Source organism: Fundulus heteroclitus, chromosome 13 (assembly GCF_011125445.2).
Source record: "Fundulus heteroclitus isolate FHET01 chromosome 13, MU-UCD_Fhet_4.1, whole genome shotgun sequence".
Classification (NCBI taxonomy): Eukaryota; Metazoa; Chordata; class Actinopteri; order Cyprinodontiformes; family Fundulidae; genus Fundulus; species Fundulus heteroclitus.
In genome coordinates, this window is record NC_046373.1 from 12,887,215 (window position 1) to 12,910,834 (window position 23,620).

At 41.4% G+C, this 23,620-nt stretch overlaps 1 protein-coding gene across 44 annotated transcripts in view; it reads right to left on the reverse strand.

Moving 5' to 3' along the window:
• The window catches only part of clasp2 (cytoplasmic linker associated protein 2), a 79,092-nt gene that overhangs the window by 21,835 nt on the left and 33,637 nt on the right, over positions 1-23,620 (reverse strand). For 11 of the 44 annotated variants that reach the window (XM_036145084.1, XM_036145097.1, XM_036145101.1 and 8 more), the window contains 18 exons: positions 21,051-21,188; positions 19,590-19,663; positions 19,384-19,476; positions 19,133-19,278; positions 16,933-17,068; positions 16,765-16,835; positions 16,598-16,657; positions 14,679-14,756; positions 14,406-14,573; positions 11,698-11,738; positions 11,211-11,363; positions 9,731-9,754; positions 8,249-8,350; positions 8,005-8,031; positions 6,344-6,370; positions 3,257-3,430; positions 3,029-3,073; positions 1,241-1,348 (listed from right to left, as the gene is read on the reverse strand). In XM_036145084.1, the coding sequence (XP_036000977.1) occupies positions 1,241-1,348; positions 3,029-3,073; positions 3,257-3,430; positions 6,344-6,370; positions 8,005-8,031; positions 8,249-8,350; positions 9,731-9,754; positions 11,211-11,363; positions 11,698-11,738; positions 14,406-14,573; positions 14,679-14,756; positions 16,598-16,657; positions 16,765-16,835; positions 16,933-17,068; positions 19,133-19,278; positions 19,384-19,476; positions 19,590-19,663; positions 21,051-21,188 (1,665 nt within the window). Of the gene's footprint in view, positions 1-1,240; positions 1,349-3,028; positions 3,074-3,256; positions 3,431-6,343; positions 6,371-8,004; positions 8,032-8,248; positions 8,351-9,730; positions 9,755-11,210; positions 11,364-11,697; positions 11,739-14,405; positions 14,574-14,678; positions 14,757-16,597; positions 16,658-16,764; positions 16,836-16,932; positions 17,069-19,132; positions 19,279-19,383; positions 19,477-19,589; positions 19,664-21,050; positions 21,189-22,654; positions 22,875-23,620 lie in introns of those variants that run through there. The other 33 variants (XM_036145116.1, XM_036145115.1, XM_036145113.1 and 30 more) reach the window with 15 other exon arrangements.

Sequence of the window (23,620 nt, forward strand, 5' to 3'; positions counted from 1 at the left end):
ACCTAAAGGAGGAAAAAAAAAAAAAGAAAAAAAGGGGAAAAAAAAGGAGAAAAAAAAGGAAGAAAAAAAAGGAAAAAAAAAGAAAAAAGGGGAAAAAAAGGAAAAAAAAGGAAAAAAGAAAAAAAAAAGGAAAAAAGAGAAAAAAAGGAAAAAAGGAAAAAGAAAAAAAGGAAAAAAGAGAAAAAAAGAAAAAAAAGGAAAAACGAGAAAAAAAAAAAAAAGAAGAAATCACCTAATGTGCCGAAAGCGTCGTCCTGTGTGTGATTTAATCTCAGTATAAATCCAGTTGTTCTGTGAAGGCCTGTGTTTGTTTGTTAGAGAACACTGCTGAGTAAACAGCATCACAAGGAACCAACTCTGTTTAGTTCATTATCTCAAACTGGAAAGAGTATAGAAGAGCTGCAATGTCCAACTAAACTGACAGGCATAGGAAGGAGAGCAATAAATCAGGGAAGCAGCCAAGAGGCCCGTGGTAACTCTGGAGGAGCTGCAGAGATCCACAGCTCAGGTGGTGGAATCTGTTCCCATTAAAACAATTAAGTGACCCACTGGACAAATAAGGCCGTCATGAGTGGCAGGAAGAAAGTTATATTAGCTCTGAGAACCCCGTAAGAAGCCCAGTTTGCCACAAGCCATGCAGAGGATGCAGCAAACATGTGGGAGACGGTTCTTTGGTTAGACCAGACCGAACTGAACCCGTCGACCAGCATGCAAAAAAAAAAAAAAAAAAACAACCTTTGTGTCGGGGGTTTAAATGAACCCCACACATCGCTCTGACCGAGACACTTCCACTGTGAAACACATGGCATGTCTGCAGCGTCATGCTCTGGCGATGGTTTTTCTTAAAGCAAGCCAGTCAGCGCTGATGGGTAGATAGATGGAGCCAAATGCAAAACAACCCTGAAAGAAAACCCGTTAAGACGCTGCAGTAGACCTGAAACTGCATTTTCACCTAATGGCGCCACATCTGTTGTTTCTCCAAAGTACTGAACACAGGAGCGGCTGAATTTAAAACGCATGCCACACATTTTCAGATTTGGTGCAGCCCTCCATTCCTTAGTTACGCTTCTTGAAGGTTTCGGATGTAACGTGACAAAGCTCATTGGGGGGCGGGAACCCTTTCGCGACGCACTCTACGCACAGGAAACAAGAACCTAAAAAGATGGCGCCGCGCCTGAGGTCGCGCTCGTCCCAGTTTTCCCTGCGCGCGTTCCCGGCCACTGCTGCTGCTGCTACTCACCAAGAGGTGTGAAGGAGCGTATGGGGCTGGTGTCCCGGCTGCTCTCCCTGCTGGCCTCTCTGCTGCAGCCCTGACTCATACTGGGCCGAGGGATACGACTGCCTCGAGCTAACGCCACCCGACCGAACGTCCCAGGACAGGAGGAGAGAAGGGCGGAAGAGAAGGTAGAGGGGAGGAAAAGTGGTCGTAAGAAGACAAAAATACAGAAAGGGGATAACCAGACGACACGGAGGAAATCCAAAACGTAGGAAGGGACAGAGAATGGGACACGACAGAGGAAGAAGTGGGAAAAAAACAACAACGAGAGAAAGCACGAGCCAGGCTGACTGGTCCTCAGGAAGCATCTCAGAGTTGTTTCGTCGTTTCGATCTCAATAAGCTGAGCTTGTCCTAATAGTTTAAGATCTTCAGTTTCCTCTGTGCAGCCAATGGACTAACATATTTTAACAAGTTAACAAGTTTTCATAAAAGAGACGCAAGAGGAATGTGTCACTTTTTAAACAATTACAAAATTTCATAAGCTTCAGATATATATAAAAAATAGAAACAACAACAGAAAAACATACTCAGGGTTCCTACAGCATAAGGCAAGTGAAATTCAAGACTTTTTAAGACCTTTTTAATGCCACTTGAAATAAAAAGTTAAGACCAACTTGACGATAAACAAGATAAACCTGGTTGCGACAACTTCACCCAAATGATTATTTTAACATAAACCATTACTTTCTGGCCCAGTAGACATGTTTAAAATTTTGAAAAAACATTCCATATAGGAAGAAAGCTAAAGAAAAAACACACAAATTACAGATATATTTTTATCAACTACTGAACTGAATTCACAAACTTTGTTTTGTTCCTTACTAACATAAACTATAAACCAGTTTTAAAAACCACAACATAACCAGTGCCAACCAGTGTAAGGATTACAAAAATAAAATCCTATTTATGACCTGGTAACAATTTTAAGACCTAAGAACGACTAATTTAAGACATTTTAATGCCAATTAAGGCCTTAGTTTTATAATACAGAATTCAATGCCTTTTAAGACTTTTTAAGGATCCGCGGGAACCCTGCATACTGATTGTCTGTTATCTGCCAACCAATCAGTTGACTGCGTGCAAATCTCTGCTAATGCAACACTACCCTGTGCACACCAGCATCCTGTGGCAGCATCATGCTGCGGGAGGAAAGCCAAGCCTGCGTTTGACCTGAGGATGATGATGATGATGATGAGATGCATCTCTAAGGAGCAAAAAGCCTGCAGAACTCAGCAGTCTGACAGATGGAGAGTTTATCTTATATTTTCACACTTATTAAAAAAAAAAACACACAGATTGGGGGCGGGGGAGGCATTCAAGGTAAATTTAGCGATCAAAGCAAGCGGTTGAGAGGATGAGCACGGCGCACTCATCTCCGCCGCTTTGCTCGTCTTCAGCCATCCGAGGGTAGTTCGCCACCTAGGATGATCCTGTGAGCGCTTGTTATACAGCCACTGGTGATTAGTATGAACAGGAGGAAGCGGGTCCATAAGGCCTGGACATGTGACAACGGGGACGCCCATCACCACAACAAACAGCCATGAAGTCGGACAAATTAGAGAGAGGAGGTCTACGAAGCTGAGGCAGCGGTACTGATGGAGGGGCTGGGATGGTGGGAGGCAATGGGAGGAATTGAAGGCAATAGACGGTGATGGAGAGCGATGAAGGGGGGGAGGGATGATTTAGGATGAGAATTGGGATAGATCGGCTGAGAGGGGGGGGGGGGGTCTGATCAGAGCTGGAGCCTTACCTCCTTTGCTGGCGCTGCCGTAGTTTGAACTAAAGCTAGAAGGAGCTAGAGGACAGAGGACGCAAGGGAAGGAGGAGAAAAGGAGATGGAGCGGGAGAGAGACAAGCTGAGTTGGGATCCATGTATATCCAAAGCGTGTTTATTCACATTCTCCTTTATAAAAAAAATAAACACTGGAACACCACAGATATGAATGTTACTGTCTCAGGCTAGCGGCTGCGTCCTCACCGACAGACAGCCGGGTGGGCGAAGAGTCCCTGGAGCAGCCCTGGCTGCGGGGGATGCGGCTGCGTCGGTGTCCGTCCCCAGCAGCTCCGGCGAGGACCCTGTGAGCTCCTGAGCTCATGGTGCTCAGGGCCGTGGTGGTCAGCACGCGACCCGGAGAACCACTGCGACTGCCCGCTTCAGGGAGGCGCACAGAAGAGGGGAGGACACAGAAAAAAGAGCAGAAAGTCAGAGCTCTGTGCAGCCAATGATGCAGCTAAGACACAATCAAATTTATAGGACTCCCCACTGTCAATGTTATACATAAAAAACACTTAACTACCTTCAGCAGGTAAAGATGCGTAAAAAGGCCTAAAAATGTATTCATCTTCTGCTGTAGCAGAATTTTAAAAAAAATTTTTTTTTAAAACGGCATTAAGTGAGAAAACCATGTTTAGAGATAAATGTTTTCTGTTTAAAGCAGTTTTCAAATCAGCACATTTATTCGTAAGTTGATCTAGGGGCTTTTAAGTAAGGTTTCGGGACGTCGCATCTCCCCGCTGCGTAAATATGAGGCGACAAAAGAGGACGTTCTCTCTGAGCTGCCTTTCAAAACGAGAACGAGCAGAAAACATGCAGTCAGAGCAATAATTCAGCTGCAAGCACACAACAGCAGGGGAGGTGAGTAAAGGAGGTCAGAACATCTCCAACGATAACTTAGATGAATGTAGCAAAGAGCAGAAAGTCAAAAAACTAGCATCACATCCCATCTATAAGCCAACTGCTTGTTTTGCAGGTAAAAAAAAAAAAAAAACCTCAACATGCAGGTTATTAGCAGGAACGGTTCCCTTTGGTGGAACGAGATGGAGACCTAACTTTTATAGGCAACTAAAACTTTAGGTAGGTCAGGTGTTAAGGAGGATGAACAAGTAGGACAAAGCATCTGCTGCCTGCTGTTAAATGCGGTCACAGATCCGCTGTAACCTTTCGAAAATGTCATCAAGGAAGACATTTTCAAAACTTTTCAGAGGGAGATGCCGCTACTGCCAGGAGAGCTATGTTTATTTTGACGGCTTTTTTACACATCTTTACCAAGGGGTGCCAATAAGGCACGTGCTAGCTTGCTAACACAACATGAAAAGGACAGCATGTATGTTATTAGATAACATAGCAGTGTTCAGTGTGACAGGAAACAGGATCCCTGGGGTTAGCAGAGCTACAACCGGCACCTAGTTTACATTGGAGCAGGACATTAGCGCAAAATGAATAAATATGCAGCGGAAATAAGATACTTTTTTAAAATCACGATGACCAAATTTGTATTTTAAACATTCAAAAGATCAGCATTACGTTTATGTTTCTTTATATCCTCCTTTTTCCTAGGGATCCTGCCTCCAAGTGCTAAGCCCACACAGTGTTTCACTCCACAGTGATTCCTCTACAGCCCTTCGGATACACAGCTGGGGTGTAAAGGTGCGAGTGTTTGGATAAGAAGCTCTGGTGCTCATCATGATGATGGACTAACAGTTCTTCATATCTGAAAATGGGAGTGGAGACCAGCCTCTCTCTGTGTGTGTGGAAGACAAAAGCTGATCTAAAGCTACACACAGACACACCAGTGATTCACATCAATGCTACAGAGCAACCCAACCCAAACATATTAAAGACAAAACAATGTTGATATAAGCTGAGAAGTCACTCATTTCCTTTTTTTTTTTTTTATCAGGTTCCCTGTTGCAAATTAAGCCTGTGTGACCAGTTGTGTTTTTATTGCTTCTTTTATTTAGAGACACACTAATATAAAGCAAAAATAATAAGATCTGTCATAAAACAAAACAAAATAATAATAATAAATCCAAACACAAAAGCAATGCAATTAGCATGAAAACGTAGCATCCCTAATCTGTAGCTACATATCCCAGCATGCTTTGGCCTCCGTGCGGGGAGTGCCACTACACGATCAGTACCGCTAGCACGATCCGTACCATCAGCTCATTTGCGCGTGCGCAAACAGAATAACTTCCGGTGGGAAATATTTCGTTTTTCTTACTTTTTTATTCTTTTGTATTTTTTCGAGGCAGGGGTTTCTTTTTGTATATCTTTGTATTTGTGGCAATATTGCATATTCTAAAAAATAAACAGAAATACATAAAAAAATACATTTTTTTTTTTTTAAATAGCAAAAATGTTTCCCAGTTGTGGTTAGGGAAATAAAAATATATAAACCATTTCTTAAAGTACATAAACCCCTAGCTATAAACACATATAGGAGTACAGAAACGTATTTGATTTTGAATTTTTTTGAAGTTTGACGTTTTTTCATTTATTTATTTGCATATGTATGTATTTTGTGCTTAATAAATGTATTTTAATAAGGTTTGCCTTCGCTTTGTGTGTGTTCTTTGTTCTATTCCCTGTTTGTTTTTGTAAAAAAAAAAATTAAAAAAAACAATGCGGCTACTATAATGACGAGGTCTTCTCTAGTTTCTAATGTGTACACCAGAGGGCGCTTAAAACCTCAATCGATAATTTTAACTTTCTAATAAAATAAATGTTTAGAACAAGATTATTTGTATAACAAAATTCACCGTATAATTAAGGATTAAATACTTTTTTCCAGTCCTGTTTGAACAAGCAATAAAACTAACAGAGTGCATTCAGACAATACAGATAAACGTTACGCAATGATAACTTCCCGGACTGGAGGATGCTGGAGCATACCTGATGATGACGTCAAGCAATACAATGGAGAGAATGTAAAACGTATCAATTTCTTTCAGAAAAGTCTTCAATATTTTATTTACGATATAGTTTAGCATTTTTTAATGATTTAAGTATAGAAATAAGTATTTTCAGTACCGTAATTACATTATTTTTTATTATTTTATTTTTATTTTTATTATTTTTTATTCTGTTTGCGCTTGCGCAAATGAGCTGATGGTACGGATCGTGCTACCGGTAGGGATCGGGTAGTGACAGGGAGCTTTAAGTGATCCATGTTCGTGTGGGTAAAATGAAAGGGAAGTGAAGGGCAACAAAGGAAACCAAACAGACTAACTTTAGGGAGTAGAGGAGGAAGAAGAAAACACAACAGTAGCGCTGTAGCCTTACCACCAACAGGGTTAGCAGACTGAGATCCTGACACATTAAGCCCGTTGGTAGAGAGAAGGAGGAGAGGGCAGAGGTAAGGAGGAAGGCGCAGGTTAAACCAGATGAATTATGGGTAAATGCAGAAGCGTCATGGAAGCAAGGAAGCAGAGCCTGATGGGAGCGCATCCATGTGTTCCAAAGCAACGATGAAGGTGAAGCTTCAGCATGTTGGGCAAATCAAATTGTTAAAAGAGAAAAAAAACAAGAGCACAGACGAACCGGACGGGCTGGGAGAAGACGTGCATGTTCGGACTACCTGTCACAAAAACGCTCCCCACATCTTAAAAGCTCGTTTTATATGAATGAATCCTGAGGTTCAGCCTTTAAAGTCTCTCTCTACCGACCCTCTCTCTGTACGTTATCGAGATTTTGCGGTAGTAATAATAACGAAAGGTGAGAAACACGTCATGCATGGTTTTCAATTCTCTTGTGATGGAAACCTGAAAAAGTAGTTGATAGTCATTAAAATACTGTTTAAAATGTAGCTGTCAGACGTTAAAATTTGATTATTTTCCAAAATCGTTAAGCCCTAATTGCGATTTTTTAATCTTAATATTGCGATTTAATGCAATTTTTTCCCCCAGTTTAATTTATCATGTCGTTTTAAACATATACAAACAACAAATCAATTTGTTTCCTCGCTGTGCGGATTAGTCGCTAAAAGACCCGCAGCATCTAAACTCGAAGCAGTAATGATTGCGTTCTGCCTACAATGTATTTCAACCAAATTTGCAATTTTGACTTTTCTCTGCATTAACCACAAGCAACAAAAATGGCCTCTAAATAAAGATGTTTGTAAACAAGGACTATTTTAAACAAGAACTTTTAATGTTTCTATTAATCAGAATATTATTCAAGAGAACAGCTTTTAGTTGATTTGGACATCAAACCTTGTTGAACATAAAGTCCAACCAACCAACAAGTCTATGTATTAAACTAATTGACCAGAACTTAATGCTATGTATGATTATATAAACTCTAAAACAAGTAATAAAATTAGATTATCTCACTGCTGCAACCCTCTTCCCTTCCATGTGGAGGCAAACCCACTTTAAACATATTACCCACACCAAAAGGATGCGTCTGATTCACTAATTGTTACATAGCCAAAAATTACAGCCCTCCGCGATTTGGAAATTGCTTTTTTTTTTTTTTTTTTTTTTTTTTTTAAATCGCGATTATATTGAAAATGTGCAGCCCTAGTTAAAATAATTTTCTCTTTTTTAACATAATAAAAAAAATTGTGCCTAGTAATTACTTTCAACTGGATTTTTGCTGGTGTGACAAGCGGTTTGGACACTTTGGTCTATGACTTTAAAATCCTGGACAAAATGTGAAAAAGCTCAGGATACACGGAGAGTCTTCCGAGGCGTTTTCAGTGTTTAAGTGCCTCTTATTAACGCGTTAGCCGGGGCCACGCTAAGGGCTGCAGAAAACAACATGTTCACCACACCGACGTCAGTGATGAGACACGGCATGCAGAGGAAATACAAAGACTACATATGAGATTCACGGTGTCTCATTCATATGAGACACCTTGATCAGAATGAGAGCAGTAGCGGGTGAGCCACCAATCCCACTGTGGGACACAAAAGACAAGCACACTCCGACAAACAGAATACCTGGCGTGCAATCGGATTCGTCCGAACCTGAAGGCACAAAAACATATACATGGAGCTTATTGTCACCATTATGGCAACTAATTGTGAACCCTCACAGTCAGAGCCTGAGAGAAACAAAACACCACCTTACACTCTTTTCTGTGATGCCATGGGTCCCGCTGAGCGCTTCATTCACATTGGGATTTAAAACATGTTCCGACCTGACGGGATGAAAAAAAACAAAAAAACAAACAAAAGTACTTACGTTGTGACTGGGAGACCATCTTGGTGCGACTGCGCCCTCGAGAGTCCACCTGGCTTGACACGGTGCTGGCGGTCGACAAGGGCTGCTTGGTACGAACGCGGCCTGAGGGAAGACGACAGACGTTTATTTCCTGCCTAGAACACGCCTTGATGAAAAGCTTAAGATGCCGCTATTATTTAAACGTTTACCCTATTTTCCAGACTATAAATCGCATTTTTTTTCATAGTTTGGCTGGGGGTGCGACTTATGTGTGAAATTATTACACATTTTTACCGGTATATCATTGCACCTGTTATTTTCACACCAAACCACAAGAGGGCGCTCTAGGCCTGTGTTGAATCAGACGTAAGCGACGTAGAAGCGGAAGTGTCGCAGCTTCTACCTCCGGAGTTAACGGAGTTATTTAAAAGTGACACGGAGGATAAAGATTTCACTGGATTTTAGTTATTTGGAGTGACACGGGCGCTTTGGTTAACTTCTTCGCATGTTATTTATGCTATAGTTATCTGAATAGCTTTGAATATGTTATGTTAACATACCAGGCACGTTCTCAGTTGTGTCATGTAGCGTAAGGTAACCGTACAATTCAGCCTGTTGTTGCCTCCGTTCTATTTTTATTTAAAATTGCCTTTCAAGATGACATGTCTGTTCTTGATGTTGTATATTATCAAATAAATTTCCCCCAAAAATGCGCCTTATACACCAGTGCGACTTATATATGCTTTTTCCTTCTTTATTATGTATTTTATGGCTTGTGCGACTTGTACTCCAGAGCGACTTATAGTTCGGAAAATACGGTACATTTAGCATCCAGCTGCATTGAAGCAGGGATGCCTCAGCTGCACATCAGCAAAATAACCTGAAACCTGAAGCCTGCAACCATCGCAACATATTTGGAGGAGTTAACCAAGAAAGAAGCTTTGGCACCGTACGATAATCAGTGAATTATGATTAAAGAACTGATTATTCTCATTGTTAATAGCAGAAAATAATAGTAATTGATTATTTATGAATAACTCTTTAACTACATGGTTAGTTTGCAGCGCTGAATGCTTGAAAAGAAGCACGACAACAACGCAAATAATTGTCATCTTATATTTTAAACTATGAAAAACAATAAATGTACGTCTTCAGATAAGAGTTTGAGTCTACAACGAGTTTAACTGGGTTCTCCAGCTAAAAAATCCCTAAAAACACAAACACACCAACAGGAACCTTACCACCGTCTGACCTGCTCCCGACAGACGGAAAAAGAAGGAGCAGGTTGTAAACGTGTGCTTCCACCTCCTACAGGGTGTCTATAACACATCCTGACAAAATACTGAGTGATCTAGTTTGAAGCAAACGCTAAGAGGTTAGATTCCTCTTTTCGGTTTAGTTAGAAAAGCAGAAGATTACTTCAATGTGTACAAGGTGGACAGCAGAGGGCGCTGTGGTCATAAGGAGAAAGCAAAGGGCTGAAGCAGAGTGAGATGATCTTACCATCCGTTTTATCAGAGGCATCATCTTAGGGAGCAAAAAGAGACGAAGAGAAAGGGGAAAATAGAAACAATATATATACAGATATGAACAAAAAAGACAAAAGATAAAGAATTGGAAGGAAACAAGGAGGTTTTAACAAAGGGTGTGAAAAACGAAGGTGAAATTACAAACGTGGGAGGGAGAGAAGGAAAAAGAAAGAAGGAGCACAAAGTGCATTAGTCACATACCATTTGCTCCAAGAATCATGTATTTGTTCATTAATGCAACATATTGTATCTGATGTGACTGACCAACACAAAGTAGCTCATCGTTGAGAAACGGAAGGAAAATCTGACATTTTCCCAAATGTTTTCCTGTGCATTTCTGTGGGATTAACTGGATTTAATACTTTCAGGAAAGACCTTCAATTACAATTACAGCTTTAAGTCTTTTTTAAATACGGCATCTCTCTGTTATCCGCACACATAGACACTGAAACTTTTGCTCCTTCCTCTTTATAAATCAGCTCAAACTCAAGTCGTATTGGATTTCAAGATCGGTTTTCAAAACTTGCCAAATATTTCCTTGTGGATTTAGGTGTAGACCTTGACCGGACCCTTCTGGCACCATCATACTAAACCGCTCCATTGCCGCTCTGGGTTTATGTTTAGGAAGGCGAACCTCTCGCCATATTCCCAATAACTGTGCCCAGCATCCATGTCCCCGCTCAAGAAGGGGACCCTCACAGCACCATGCTGCTGCCACCGTGTTTCATGGTGGGGATAACGACTTCAACGATATGCAATATTAGACTTTCTCCCCAGTATTTTGCTTCTAAGTAAAGAGAAGTTCAATTGCCCTCACTTCACCAGAGCACCTTCGTGCACGTTTGCCGCTTCGAGTAAACCAGAACTCTTATGGCTCCATTTCCAACATTGACTCTTACTGCCACTCTTCCATGGATTGATTCTGTCTACAGGTTTTCTCACCTAAGCTGTGATCTTTTACGATCTGATCACACGTCCTTTTCCTTTCACTCCCAACCTGTGTGCTAGTTTGTGTCCGTCTGTCACGTAAAAATCACATGAAAACATTATAGATTGTGGCTGAAATGCAACAAAGTGTGAAAATGTTCAAGGAATATGAAGAGCTTCGGGGTGGGGTGGGGAATAAAGTGCAGGAATATAAATTTAAACAGAAAAGTAACACAAGTGGGTAGTATTCCTCTACATAACATGCACAGAACATCAACAGATGAACTAAGCGAACAAGCAGGTGGCAAGAGAGAAGAGAAGAGGAGAGGCGGTTCAAGCACTGAAGTCTGTGGCTTCATCCCTGAGACGAGCTTTTATAGGGAAAAGATTTTTTAATTTTTTTATCAGAAGCACTGCCTCTATTGCGCTGATCTGAGAGGACACGTTTAACGGAGTTTTGTCTCATTTCCTCTTGAGCGTATGCGGACCAAAGTCGCCTAAGCGGCGCCTGTCGGGGGGGCCCTTACCCAGAGAGTAGTAGGAGCCAGGGGTCGGACGGTTCGCTCCCCTGGTTTGTCCGACGTGCTGGTATTTAGCGACCGCTGCTGCGTTCACATCCACATCGCTGCGGGAACGCTGCAGGGAGACTGACGACGCCCCACCCCTTGAACTGCCGGGGACTGATGGGTCAGCAGGAGCAGGTCGGGTGTGATGGGGGGGGAAGGAAAAAAATGGATGGGAGGTGACAGGATATACAAAAATATACACACACACACAAAAAAAAAAAACACAACAAAAAACAGCATCACCAACACATGCAGACACTGTACTACACATACACACCAGCACACAGGAAACACTCAGATGTGTACGTATGTGTAACAATGGATAAACACACGAGGAGGCGACTGTTCAGGGCTGGACACACGATGATGGACATGGGGATGATGTGGCGTGTGTGTGTGTGTGATGTGAGCGTAGGTGTGTGTGTGATGTGTGGCGCGTTTGACTCACCTCGCCCGGGAGCTGCCGACCACTTGGAAGTCAGAGGACGACTGAGAAAGAGAGGGTGAAAGCTGGCTCAGCACACAAATACAACAGCGCTGTGGAGAGTACGCGTCGCCGCTGAGCAGATGGCGTGGAACCGAGCCGCATTACGGAGACTACGTTACCCATCAGCCCACTTTCTCAATCAAACTAACACACGCTAGTAAGACACTGTTGGAGCACCCTCTTATAATGCAGGTGGCACCTCAGTTTAAAATATCTCAACTGAAGATTTTCCAATCGTTTTGTGTTTTGTTCATTTTGATGATTGTGGATTACAGCCAACTGAGGAACGCTGGAACAAATTAGATTAAAAACAACCATTAAAAGGAGTTTTTAATACAGAAATGTTGGGTCTACACAACCAAAGGAAAGTCTGGGGACTTGACAGTTGTCCAGCACAGTCGACAACTAAAGGCCCATTCATACCCTACGTTTGGCCTACACGTCCGTATTTCTGTCTGTACGTTCTATCCGTTGACTCCTTCATACCTCCGTCCGTTGAGGTGCGCAATAACCAATATTTCCTCTAGGTGGCAGTGCTGGGCGCCAATGATTCGTCACTGACCAAACATGGCGACGGTCCAAGACGTGATTTTGTTGTATTTGCTCCGTAAGTAAACTTTTTGTTTGTCCCTGTGCCTCGGACACGACACATCATATGTGTGGGTAGTTGCGGACAAGCTTCGCAAGTCGTTCCTCGAATCCCGCCATTGTTTAAAGCCCAGAATTACAACCTTCTTCGTGATTTTGTTGACATTTTGTACTACAAACTTAATAGCGCCCCCACCGTTTCCGGTAGTATTGCTCCGTATTGAGCCGTTTCGTCTGTAAGCGTAAGCTCCCAATTTTCGTGTCAAAGTACGGACGAAATCGACGGTTAGAACGTATGAAACACTCCACACGTATCCGTATCCGTCTTTTACGTGAGGTATGAATGGGCCTTTAAGATGACTCAGCAGAAAGCTGTATTCAGGCACATTGAGTGAAAGTTGAGTGGAGGGACAATATTTGGGGTGTGCAGGTAACACGGATAACTGTAGCCTTCAGGAGATGGTGAAGTACTGAAGAGCTGCAGCTGGAGTGGCTGCTTTAATAGCCACTACACACAGGTATCCAGGACACGGGCTACAGTCGTCTCATTCCTTGTGTGTTAAGCCACTTCTAAACCAGGGGCTACGTCAGAAGCTCCTTACCTGAGCAGAGGACAAAAGGACTGGACGACCTTTATGGAGGTGCTGACGTCACTTTCCAGCGTGAGTTGCCACCAGCCCACAGAGCCAAAAGTACCAATGCAGCCACTTTTCAGTCCTCCTGGTTGGAACGCCCTACAATCTGAACTGAAACCGGTTTCCCTGAAAGCTTTCCGTCCTATTTTAACGAAGAGAAATCCTTCCAACAAAGCCACTGTTTATAATTTGAAATCTGCTCTAACGATAACTCCTGCACTTTAATTGGTCAAACTCATCACACCTTGTACATTTTAATGGTTGTTCCGTTATTGTCTGTCTTGTCCACTATGACCTGTGCTGTTGCTTTTCTTGACCGTCTCACCCTGTGAAAGATCTTGATCTCAATGGGTCTTTTATCTGGCCAAATAAATTAATAATAATGTATCAGTTTAATAATAATAACACTGTTATTGATCATTGTATTATGGTCTTTATGGGATATTGTGAAGCATAAGATGAGCCACACCAGACCCAACGATCCAGATGACCTGAAGGCCGCCATGAAAGCACCGTGGGCTTCCTGAACATCTCTGCAGAACACAGACTGATCGTCTCCATGCCACGCCGCGTTGACGCATTAATTCATGCAAAAGAAGGCCCAACAAAGTACAGAGCGCATATAAAGCACAGAGCTACAGTTTTCAGTAGACCAACACGTCTGTATTAAAAAGATTTTGCCTGGTTGAGATATTTATATTCTTCTGAAACGCTGCATTTTGGGTTTTCATTTGCTGCAAGTCAAAAATCATCGAAAGTAACATGACTCCATGAGACATTTGTTTTTCAATTGAAATCACTGAAGTAAATTAACTTGGGTCTAAAGTAAAATACTGGTATTGCACTGCAAAAACGGAACTAAAAATAAGTAAAATGTTCTTAAAATGAGTGTATTCGTCCTTGATTTGAGCAGGTGAATAAGATTTGCCAATGGAATAAGATTTTTGCACTTAAAATAGGAACAGCTCATCTCCATCATCTTATTTCAAGTGTAGGATGTCCAATTATCTTATTTTAGGGGTAAAAAATACTCATCCCTTTGGCAGATAATCTTATTTACCTGTTCAAATCAAGGATAAATACACTAACTTTAAAAACATTTTACCTATTTTTAGATCCGTTTTTGCAGTGCGGAAAGAACAGGCCCTACTGGATAATTTAGAAAAACATTCAGGTTTCACCATCACAGGTAGATTATGATAATTATTGTTTTGGAAATGTAAGGGGAAGCCCATCTAAATGTATCTGCATGTTCAAGGATGCGGGAATCGGCCGAGCGGGTAGCAGATTAACAGGGAGACGCTCCAGAGTGTTGGCTGACAGACCAGAAACTGGGTCAATCCCTTTCCTCCAAAATTACTTTAGAGCAAAGATTTAACTGTAGTGTTTCAACAAGCTAAGAAGTCTAAAGTAAGTAAGAGATGAGCAGCGCTGAACGTTCCTTACTTTAGGCTCTCCTGGGAGGAAGACGAGGAGCGGTCGCTCTGGGGAAGAGAGGCCACACTGCCAGAGCTCTTCAGAGAGGGCTGCAGGGTTTTCTGGTAGGACGGCTCCAAGGAGTTGTAAAGAGCGTCGGCTACAGCTGGGAAGTGGTTCCTCAGACCCCAGTAGGCCCTTGAAGAGACAAACGTCAAGTAAGAAGGTAGAAAAAACACCAGCCAACAGAAGTGAGCGGTCATAATGCTGTTTCTCAGGAACGCCTCTGCATCCTGGCCTTACTTGCGGGCCTCCACTCTGGCCTCCGAGTCGGCATCTCGAATTCCCTTTTTGATGCTTTCGACCAGAACTGCAGTGTGTCTGGGGTTAAAAATAAAATGAAATAAGGAAGATTAAGTGAGAAATAACACGTCAGCATGTATAAAGCAGTAATGAGAGTCCTTCAAGCGTTTTTCTGCATTTTATTGGCTTCAGATTAAATCACACTGCAAAAACTGACTAAACTAAACTAAGTTAAAAATATCTTGAAATTAGTGTATTTGTACTTTATTTGAGTAGGTAAATAAGATAATCTGCCAATGGAATAAGATTTTTGCACTTAAAACAGGAAGAACTCATCTCCATCAACTTATTTCAAGTGCATTATATCTAATTATCTTCTTTTAGGGGCAAAATTACTCTTTCCATTGGCAGATAATCTTATTTACCAGCTCAAATCAAGGACAAATACACTAATTTCAAGAATTTTTTTTACATATTATTAGTTTGTTTTTGCAGTGCAGTGGGGGAATACTTTTATTTTACTTTACTTGACAGCTAAAGATTTTGTAAAGTGATTTTCTTTCCCCAGAGGTGAAAACAAACAAACAAACAAAAAAAAAAAAAACAATCAGCATTTCATATTTTCAAACAACTGAATAATTTGGACTAATTTTAAGCTAAACTGGTCATTATCAAATCACGCCTCTATCCACTGCACAATTATGCACCACTTTGTGTTTACCCACCCCAAAAAAATGCTCCAACCTGTGCTGGCATAAGGACTTAATGAATAATTAATAAGTCAGAAACACTTGATAGGCCGCAGACAAGCTGTTTGTTAATGAGCACAAGATGCAGCTTAATTCATCTGCAGCACTGAACAAGCAGAGGCTTTCTGTTTCACACGATTAGTGAATAAGGCGTAATATGTCTACCACATACTGAATTTGTAAATCTGAGCAAACCACATTGAACTACATCTATTCGGTCTCATTATACATTAGAAAAATCCTAATAATAGTTCAGTGGGACTGTTTCACATTCAGCTGATTGATGGTTAAACACAGCCGAAGGAAAACCTGCCCACTTATATAGTTATGATGACTAATTCTTGGAAGAAAGGAAGAGGCTTTTAAATCAGGGCTGGACAATATAGAAGAAAAACATATCGATAAAATAGAAATCATATTGATTGATATCAAATAAATTCCAAACATATATTTTAAGTGGAGCCCTGGCCATCTTATGCTGTTGCTTAGCGACAAATTTTTAGATAAACACATAATAAATTCAAACTCAACCCTTTATTCAACCAACTTTTTACCAAAACTTCCAGTTTTGAAAAAAAGAAATAAGAACGCGTGCTCTCTGAACTCTTTGAAGGGGGCGGAGCTTGGTGACAGTGCGGTTCTTTGTTCTACGGTTGTGATTGGTTGGGAGGATATAATGACTAATATTAACCTACATCGCTAGAATGCAAAAGGAAATTTTTTTCTATTGAACCTTTTATTGACCTTTTTTTTTAATCAGCGACACATCTATCGATCGATATACATAGTTATTGAATTATTGTCCAGGCCTATTTTAAATATCTGGGAAAAAACTTTCTACTCATTCGTGTAGTAGGGTGTAGCACACTTGGCGTAGGAGCACAACGCTGCCCTCTAGAGTCTAGGAGAATAGTGCTACTTCAGTGGAAAAGCCACACGGAGCACAAATGCTGCAAGCATAAAGCAGCCTTTAGTATTCCCATTTTGTTTTTTCATAACGCGTATGACCAAAAAGACTGGGGAAGTATTTCTAAGACGTCAACAGTACACCTGGTTGTAAAATTTTAAATCACATTATTTGCACAAGTGGCTGTAAAAAAGGGGCCTAGATGCTTAGTTTGTCGTGCTTATGAAACAGAAACAGAGCGTGGTTCGTTTTCATGTCCTCACCTTTCTAGAGAGTGAGTCTGCCATTCCTGTAGAAGAAGGTCCAGGAAATCATAGCAGCGCCTAGAGATTACACATTTCATCATAAGTTCCTTCTCAGCAGCAGCAGCATCATAAACCTGCAGTGGAGGCCGAATTATGAGGTGTTCGGGCGCATGCGTTTGTCTCACCTTCTTACAGCCACAGACTTGGATGTGCAGTTGCTGGTTATCAGAGGGATGAGCCGGGGGACGTGGGTGTGCTGCAGAAACCAAAGATCCGAAATCAAAGCCCTGAACCAAATACCAGCTGCGCTTACCCCAAAGCAGGACATGGGTTAGTGTTAGAGGTCAACTCACCCGTATTATGATGCGGATGGCGGAGACGCCAGAGGTGGCCATGACTTTGGCACAGTTGGGAATAAGGTTGAACAGAACAGGGACGATGGCTTCGGCTCCATGGTCAAACTTATTACCCAGGATTGACGAGAGATGGCTAGATAAGCAATTGAAACACAACAAAGGTTAGACAGTTTTAACCTTTAACACTGTGTCTATCCTAACATTGTGTAAGAATAAAGGGTTTTAAACTGACTTTTTATTGAGTGCATTTTGACATTTTTTATAAATCCATCAAAACCATTTCTCATGTAGTCATAGTTAGTCAAATTAAGTTCACTACAGTCCATACATGAGCTAGATGACAACGATACTCTTGGTATCTTAACATTTTATCCTGACTCGCATAACCTTGTGAGAAAAATTAAATCACAATTTTTTCCCGTCTTCACTTGTTCCTTATTCATAGATATAGCTACATATGTCCACACCCACACAAACACACTCATATTTTTTTTCTTTTAACAAAAAGGTGAGGGGAAAAAAAGAATGCTTTAAATATGTACACTGCAAAAAGGGAACTAAAATTAGGTAAAAATCCTCTTGAAATAAGTGTAATTTTCTTTAATTTGAGTTGGTACATCATTCTGTCAATTATTTGTACTTAAAATAAGAACAATTCATCTCTATCATCTTATTTCAAGTGCAGGATATCCAATTATCCTATTTTAGGGGTGGAAATTCTCATTCCATTGGCAAATAGTCTTATTTAGCTGCTAAAATCAAGAAAAAATAAACTAATTTTAAAGAAAATTTTACTTACTTTTAGTTCCCTTTTTGCAGTGTAGCACTAAGAGGTTCTCAACCCTAATTTTGTCACATGACGAAATCTGATCTCGCTGGTGATATAAATTGCACCCAGTTTTTTTCCAATATTTCTTAAACTTGCCCGACTCTAATCTAAAGGTAAACGTTCGCCTTTCCATCATATACACATTATGCATTACTTGAAACCCAATCTTCCGTTGTTGTTTTTAGCTAACTCCTAGTTATAGCTTTCTTACCAGCCGCCAACATGATCCTGAAAATATATTTACCCTCTGAGGTTGTCAACCTTTTAATCCCTCTTCCCGTGTATAAAGTGTCAAATGTTAGAAGAAGTTTCACTTTCAGGATTTTCTCCATACAGTCCTTCAAGTCCTGCCAATATGTAGCAATACGAACGCAACCCCAAGATATACGACAGTGGCTGGCTCTTTCGTCTCCACAACTTCTCCAACATCCTGTTTCTTGGTATTTCTTTTGCGCTGGAGAAATTAAATACCTTATAATACTCTTCCAGCCAAATTCTCTCCATGAGGGGGAACAACATGTTTTCCAATGTTGCCTAAATATCTCCTCCCATGTCTCTACCGTCCAAGAATCGTTTGGTTTTAATGCAGCTTTAAGCTATTTTCACACACCGGCTGGGAGAAAACTGTTGTAGCTGACATGAACAACATGCTTTTCTCTATTCTGTACGTTTGACTCAAATTCACCTTTCTGGTCAATAATTACTGCCCCCACGTGTTTTTCGTGAGAAAACATACATTTCCAGAAAACGGTTTTAAATTTCAAATGTTTTCAGTACATTTTAAAAGTTAAAATAAAAGGAATTTTGTATACATTGATGGCAGACGTTTGTACGGTGATCAGGCTTTAAGCCTGAAAAGACAGACGGCAAAGGAAAACCAAGGGGAACGGACAGACTGACAAAAGATAAAAGCATGGGTGGACTGACTGCACTGCAAAAACGGATCTAAAAACCAAGTAAAATGTTCTTAAAGTTAGTCTATTTGTCTTTGATTTGAGCCAGTAAATAAGATTATCTGCCAGTGAAATGAGTATCTTTACTCCTAAAATAAGATAATTAGACATCCTGCACTTGAAAAAAGATGGAGATGAATTTAATTTAAGTGGAAAAATCTTACTCCATTGGCAAATAGTCTTATTTACCTGCTCAAATAAAGGACAAATACACTAATTTCAAGAAGATTTTACCTATTTTTAGTTGTGTTTTTGCAGTGTGCTTAGTGTTTAGACACTGGAGCTGTGTGGAAATGGAAACATTTGTCCATGTCCATTCCACGTTTACACACGCGGGATCTGGATAAAATTTTTTACAACGTTTCAGACTGGTAAAGAAAAGACAAAACAAAAAAAAACTGTGATTAACACTCACGCCACAGTGATGCAGGCCTCTCGGACCACCTGAGAGCGCAGGTCTTTAGCCGACAGCTTGAAGGCTCCGTCTAGCAACCGTAGATGCTGGTAAAAACAGTCGTAGCTGGTTGCGCCCGCCACCAGCAGGGACCGGATTTTCTTCAGCTGGAAAAACAACCCGAAAGCGTTTATGAACAGGAACAGGAGAACGTCAGCGGCGATGAGAAATTATAATTTAAAGACTGTAGGGAGGAAGCGGGATCAACTAACAGCGAGGCATCTCTGGTCCCAGTCGTGTTTGTCGTCAGAGCAGATCTCACGGATCTTATTGAGGTTGTCTTCAAGGTCCCGTGTGGAGTAGATCTAGGAGAGAAAGCAGAGGGGTGGATATGATGTCCATCACATGGGCTTATGTAAGCAATTACAAGGGACGAAAAGTTCAGAAACGGCCACGTTTAAGATTTTGGGTGCACTACCTGAACAGTGGGGACATCTGTAAAGGCTCTGATGAAATCTTCTTCATCAACTGCCCCCGCACTTTCCTTAGCCGCTGAAGAGAAAACAGAGACAGTCAATCCATCCTGAAAGTCAAGTGGAGAATGAACGAGTCCCTCATTACAAAGATTCTGTAGAGGTCTGCTAAAAACCACACAGTCAGAAGTAGCTGACTGGGCTATAATTAGCTCCCCAGCAATAACGAGCATGCCAATCACAATCTGAATGTCACGTAGGCCTAAACGGGTAAGGGAAGAGAGAAGGTATCATTTAAAAGGTACGCTCGCCACATCTGGCCACTGGGATGTTTGCCCATGTCAAAAGATGTGGTAGGTGCACCTTTTTTCCAGTCACACTTCTTCCTTTCACTTAACTTTCCACTCATATGCTAGGATACAACACTCTGAAAAGGCCTTATAACAAACAATTTTTAACAGTTTCATTTTAGATTTTATGCCTCAGGAAGCAGGAACTCAAGCCAGTGCCCCCTAGTGGTCAATCTGCATACTTGCTTCCACAAAGGTATTAAAAGGAGAACGTCATTAATTACAAAGCATACTGTTGATCCTAATTGTGACACAGTTTGGCAAAATTATAATTAAAGGTGAGAGTGGATCTTATATGAATAGTGTGTTGTGGAAACCAATTGTTTAATGAAGTAATAGAGGTTTCTGGTTTAACTGAGCTGCCCCTAGTGGTTCTGTTAGGCAACTGCGATGACACTGGCAGACAGGTGTTAAGTGCCCTCGCTGAATAAAAGGTTGAACACATGCAGAAGTTAATATTCTTTTCAACCAACGGCATATGGCTTAATTATTATTAAGCCATATGCCGGGGCATATGGCCTAATAATAAAATATTCGACTTTACTATACCAAATCAGATTAATAAATTTTTTGCCCCCTACTTGTTTGTTAAATATTTTTAAAAACTTGGTTTTATGTGGATCATTTCGTCTGGGAGTTGACCTGAATTCAAAATGCAACTAAATACAAGCTGTTAAACATGCTTGTAAAACAAGATGGTGGTCCTGCCGTTGTCAACAATGAAAAACAAAATGTTTGCTGCTAGTGGTTTTACACAATGAGCAACAAACGGGCTTCTCTTCACTAGTGTAACCTCAAACCCACTTAAATAAGCAGATGAGTAAATTGGCTCATATTACGGTCTCCTCTTTACAATATTTTGACAATATAGTTCCCTAAACGCATATTCAGCATTGCGCGCTATTATCTCCATGGAAGCCCAATTAATGCATTGGCAAAATAAAATCCCGATTTCCAACTTAAAACATTGTAAATTCCAATTAATAGCTTAAATCCATTTACCGCCCAGCCCTACCACAACCTGCAGGTAAAATGAGGACCGTAACGAAACAGCCAAGTTGCTGTTTTGCTCGTCACGTTGGCACGAACGTGTTCGAGCAAACGGTAGTGAAATACCTGGCTTGCCGCCGGTAGTGTTGGGCCTGCGTGCAGAAGAGGACTCTGCAGGTTTCTTGGGAACTTTAGGAACCTTGAAAGCAGACTGAGCCGAGGAGGAGCGTCCGTCCACACTGTCGTCATCGTCGAAGCTACGATCTGCAAAAAGGGGAAGACAAAAAGAATCACCACACCTGCTAAGATCTTTGAAAAGAAAAAAAAGAGAACAGGAGAGCAGCTAAAATAGGCCAAAGTGTGTTAGAAAACAAAAAAAAAAAAACCAAACTCCTGGTAGGTTTTCTGGTGAAATTTATACTCTTCCACCGGCTTCCAGTCTTCAAGTAAAGTCCCCACTTTCTGTGGCATTACTGAAACTTTAAAAAGCGCCAGTTTCTCGATTAAATGAATACAACTACGAGGATGTGGACCGCGATAAAACAAAGTGATGCAAGGTATTACTCAAGCAGCTGAAAACGCTGGGATCAATGGTCTGCATGGGTCAAAACAGCAGATTTCTTTCTATACACTGCAAAAGCGGATCTAAAAATAAGTAAAATGTTCTTAAAGTTAGTGTATTTGTCCTTGATTTGAGCAGGTAAATAAGATTATCTGCCAATAGAATGAGTATTTTGACCCCTAAAATAAGATAATTAGACATCCTGCACTTGAAATAAGATGATTGAGATGAATTGTTCCTATTTTAAGTGCAAAATTCTCATTCCATTGGCAAATCAACTTATTTACCTGCTCAAATCAAGGACAGATACACAAATTTTAAGAACATTTTACTTATTTCCAGTTCCATTTTTGCAGTGTATGCAGTGCTCACCTGTGTTGCTTCGTTTCATACTTTACTTTTCATTTATACTCTTGTTTCATTACGACATGGAGCTGCCAGTCTGAAATAGAGGTAAATAAACTGATACTGAGGGGAATTCAGAGGTAGACGGATATTATAACGAAGCTCTCCGCAGGACTGCAGCTGAAAATAGTGCAACTGATTTGGAGAAGTCTCTTTTATCTGTCCTTTAAAAGCAACTTATAATGGAAAGTGAAACGGAGGCCGCAGACTTCGCTCAGGAATGACTACATCAATGCTAATTGATAGGGAGGATAAAAAAAAAAAAAAAAAAAAAAAGCTAACCCAGATCAAAGAACAATCACTTTATCATGCAAAAACTAGCATCCATTTGGTCAAGACGTCCAACTACTGACTGACAGACCTCCTCTGCAGGTAAAAAAACCATAAAAAAACCTTTTTGTGAATGCTAGCAGAAATAAAGCAAGCCAGAGATCTGGGACTGAAACCTGACATGTCTGTAACAACGATGGGGAAGAAACCCACACGAACGTCCACTGTGGAGATCAAACTGTTGCCGTCGTGCATTGGAGAAATGCGCTAAAGCCACCACCCTGCAACGCTGACACATACTTCGCCTCACCTACGAACAACGAGAGCTCTGCTCCATCAAATGGACCAGAGCATGCGTGTGAACGGCAGCTCAACCGTCCAGTGGCATGGAGGGTCTGATGGGGGGTTTGGAAGCCAATGCAGAGACACGTACGTACACGGCCTGTCCTGCGTTAACGTTTAGACACGCGGCTGAGTCCGTCCCTGCACTCACAGTCACAGATGCGCTGGCAGATGAGCCGTCTCATGCTTCTAGGAGGGCGTGGTGTCGCGGGGTCTCCGCTCTTCTCCAAGCCGTACCCCAAAAATCACACATGCGCACGTTAAGCACCCCTCACGCGCGCTTCATGGTGAGGCTAAAGCTGTGCGCGCACTCCGTCCAAAAAAAGATCAACGGGGAGACACATAAAAAAAATAAATAGAGAAGTCCCCCTCCACCCATACAAGTGCCGGCATTTTCTTTCATTTCTCTCTCCATCCCTCCCTCCCTCACTCCCTCTCCTCTTTTCTCAGCAGCCTCACAGCCAATCAGACGGGAGGTGACATCATGGTGCTCCAGCCAGTGCGGAGGCAGGCCTCTCGGTTTGTGGTGGGAGCGAGAGAAAGGGACACACACACACACACACACACACACACACACACAGAGTCAGACACCCCAGGAATACTAACGGGTCGGGGATGCACTGTGTCCATGCCAGACCGCCTAACCTGAACTCATTATCCATGACAACGCAGTCTCTCTCCCCCTCCCCCCTCAGCTGTGTATCCATTTATTAACAACACGGTCGTGTTGTGTGAGCAGAAAAAAGGAGGACAAAAAAAAAAAAAATAAACACCCAGCTATATCTGCATTCTCACCAAAAGAACAGAGGGGGGGCTGGTAATTACCAAAAGAGAGGTGATTATTAGGATGGTAGGACCACACCCATCTGAGGCCTCAACCTTCCCACTCCATCGCACCATTCTGATTCATATTTAACCTTTTTATTTTACTGAATCAGCCATAAAATTAACCATTAAAGCCAACACCAGGTTTATGTCTTCAGTGGCTGAGATGCTGGCACTCGTAAGGAGCGCTGAAGACGCCATACACTGCAAAAACGGATCTAAAAATAATTAAAATGTTTTTAAAGTTAGAGTATTTATCCTTGATTTGAGCAGGTAAATATGATTATCTTCC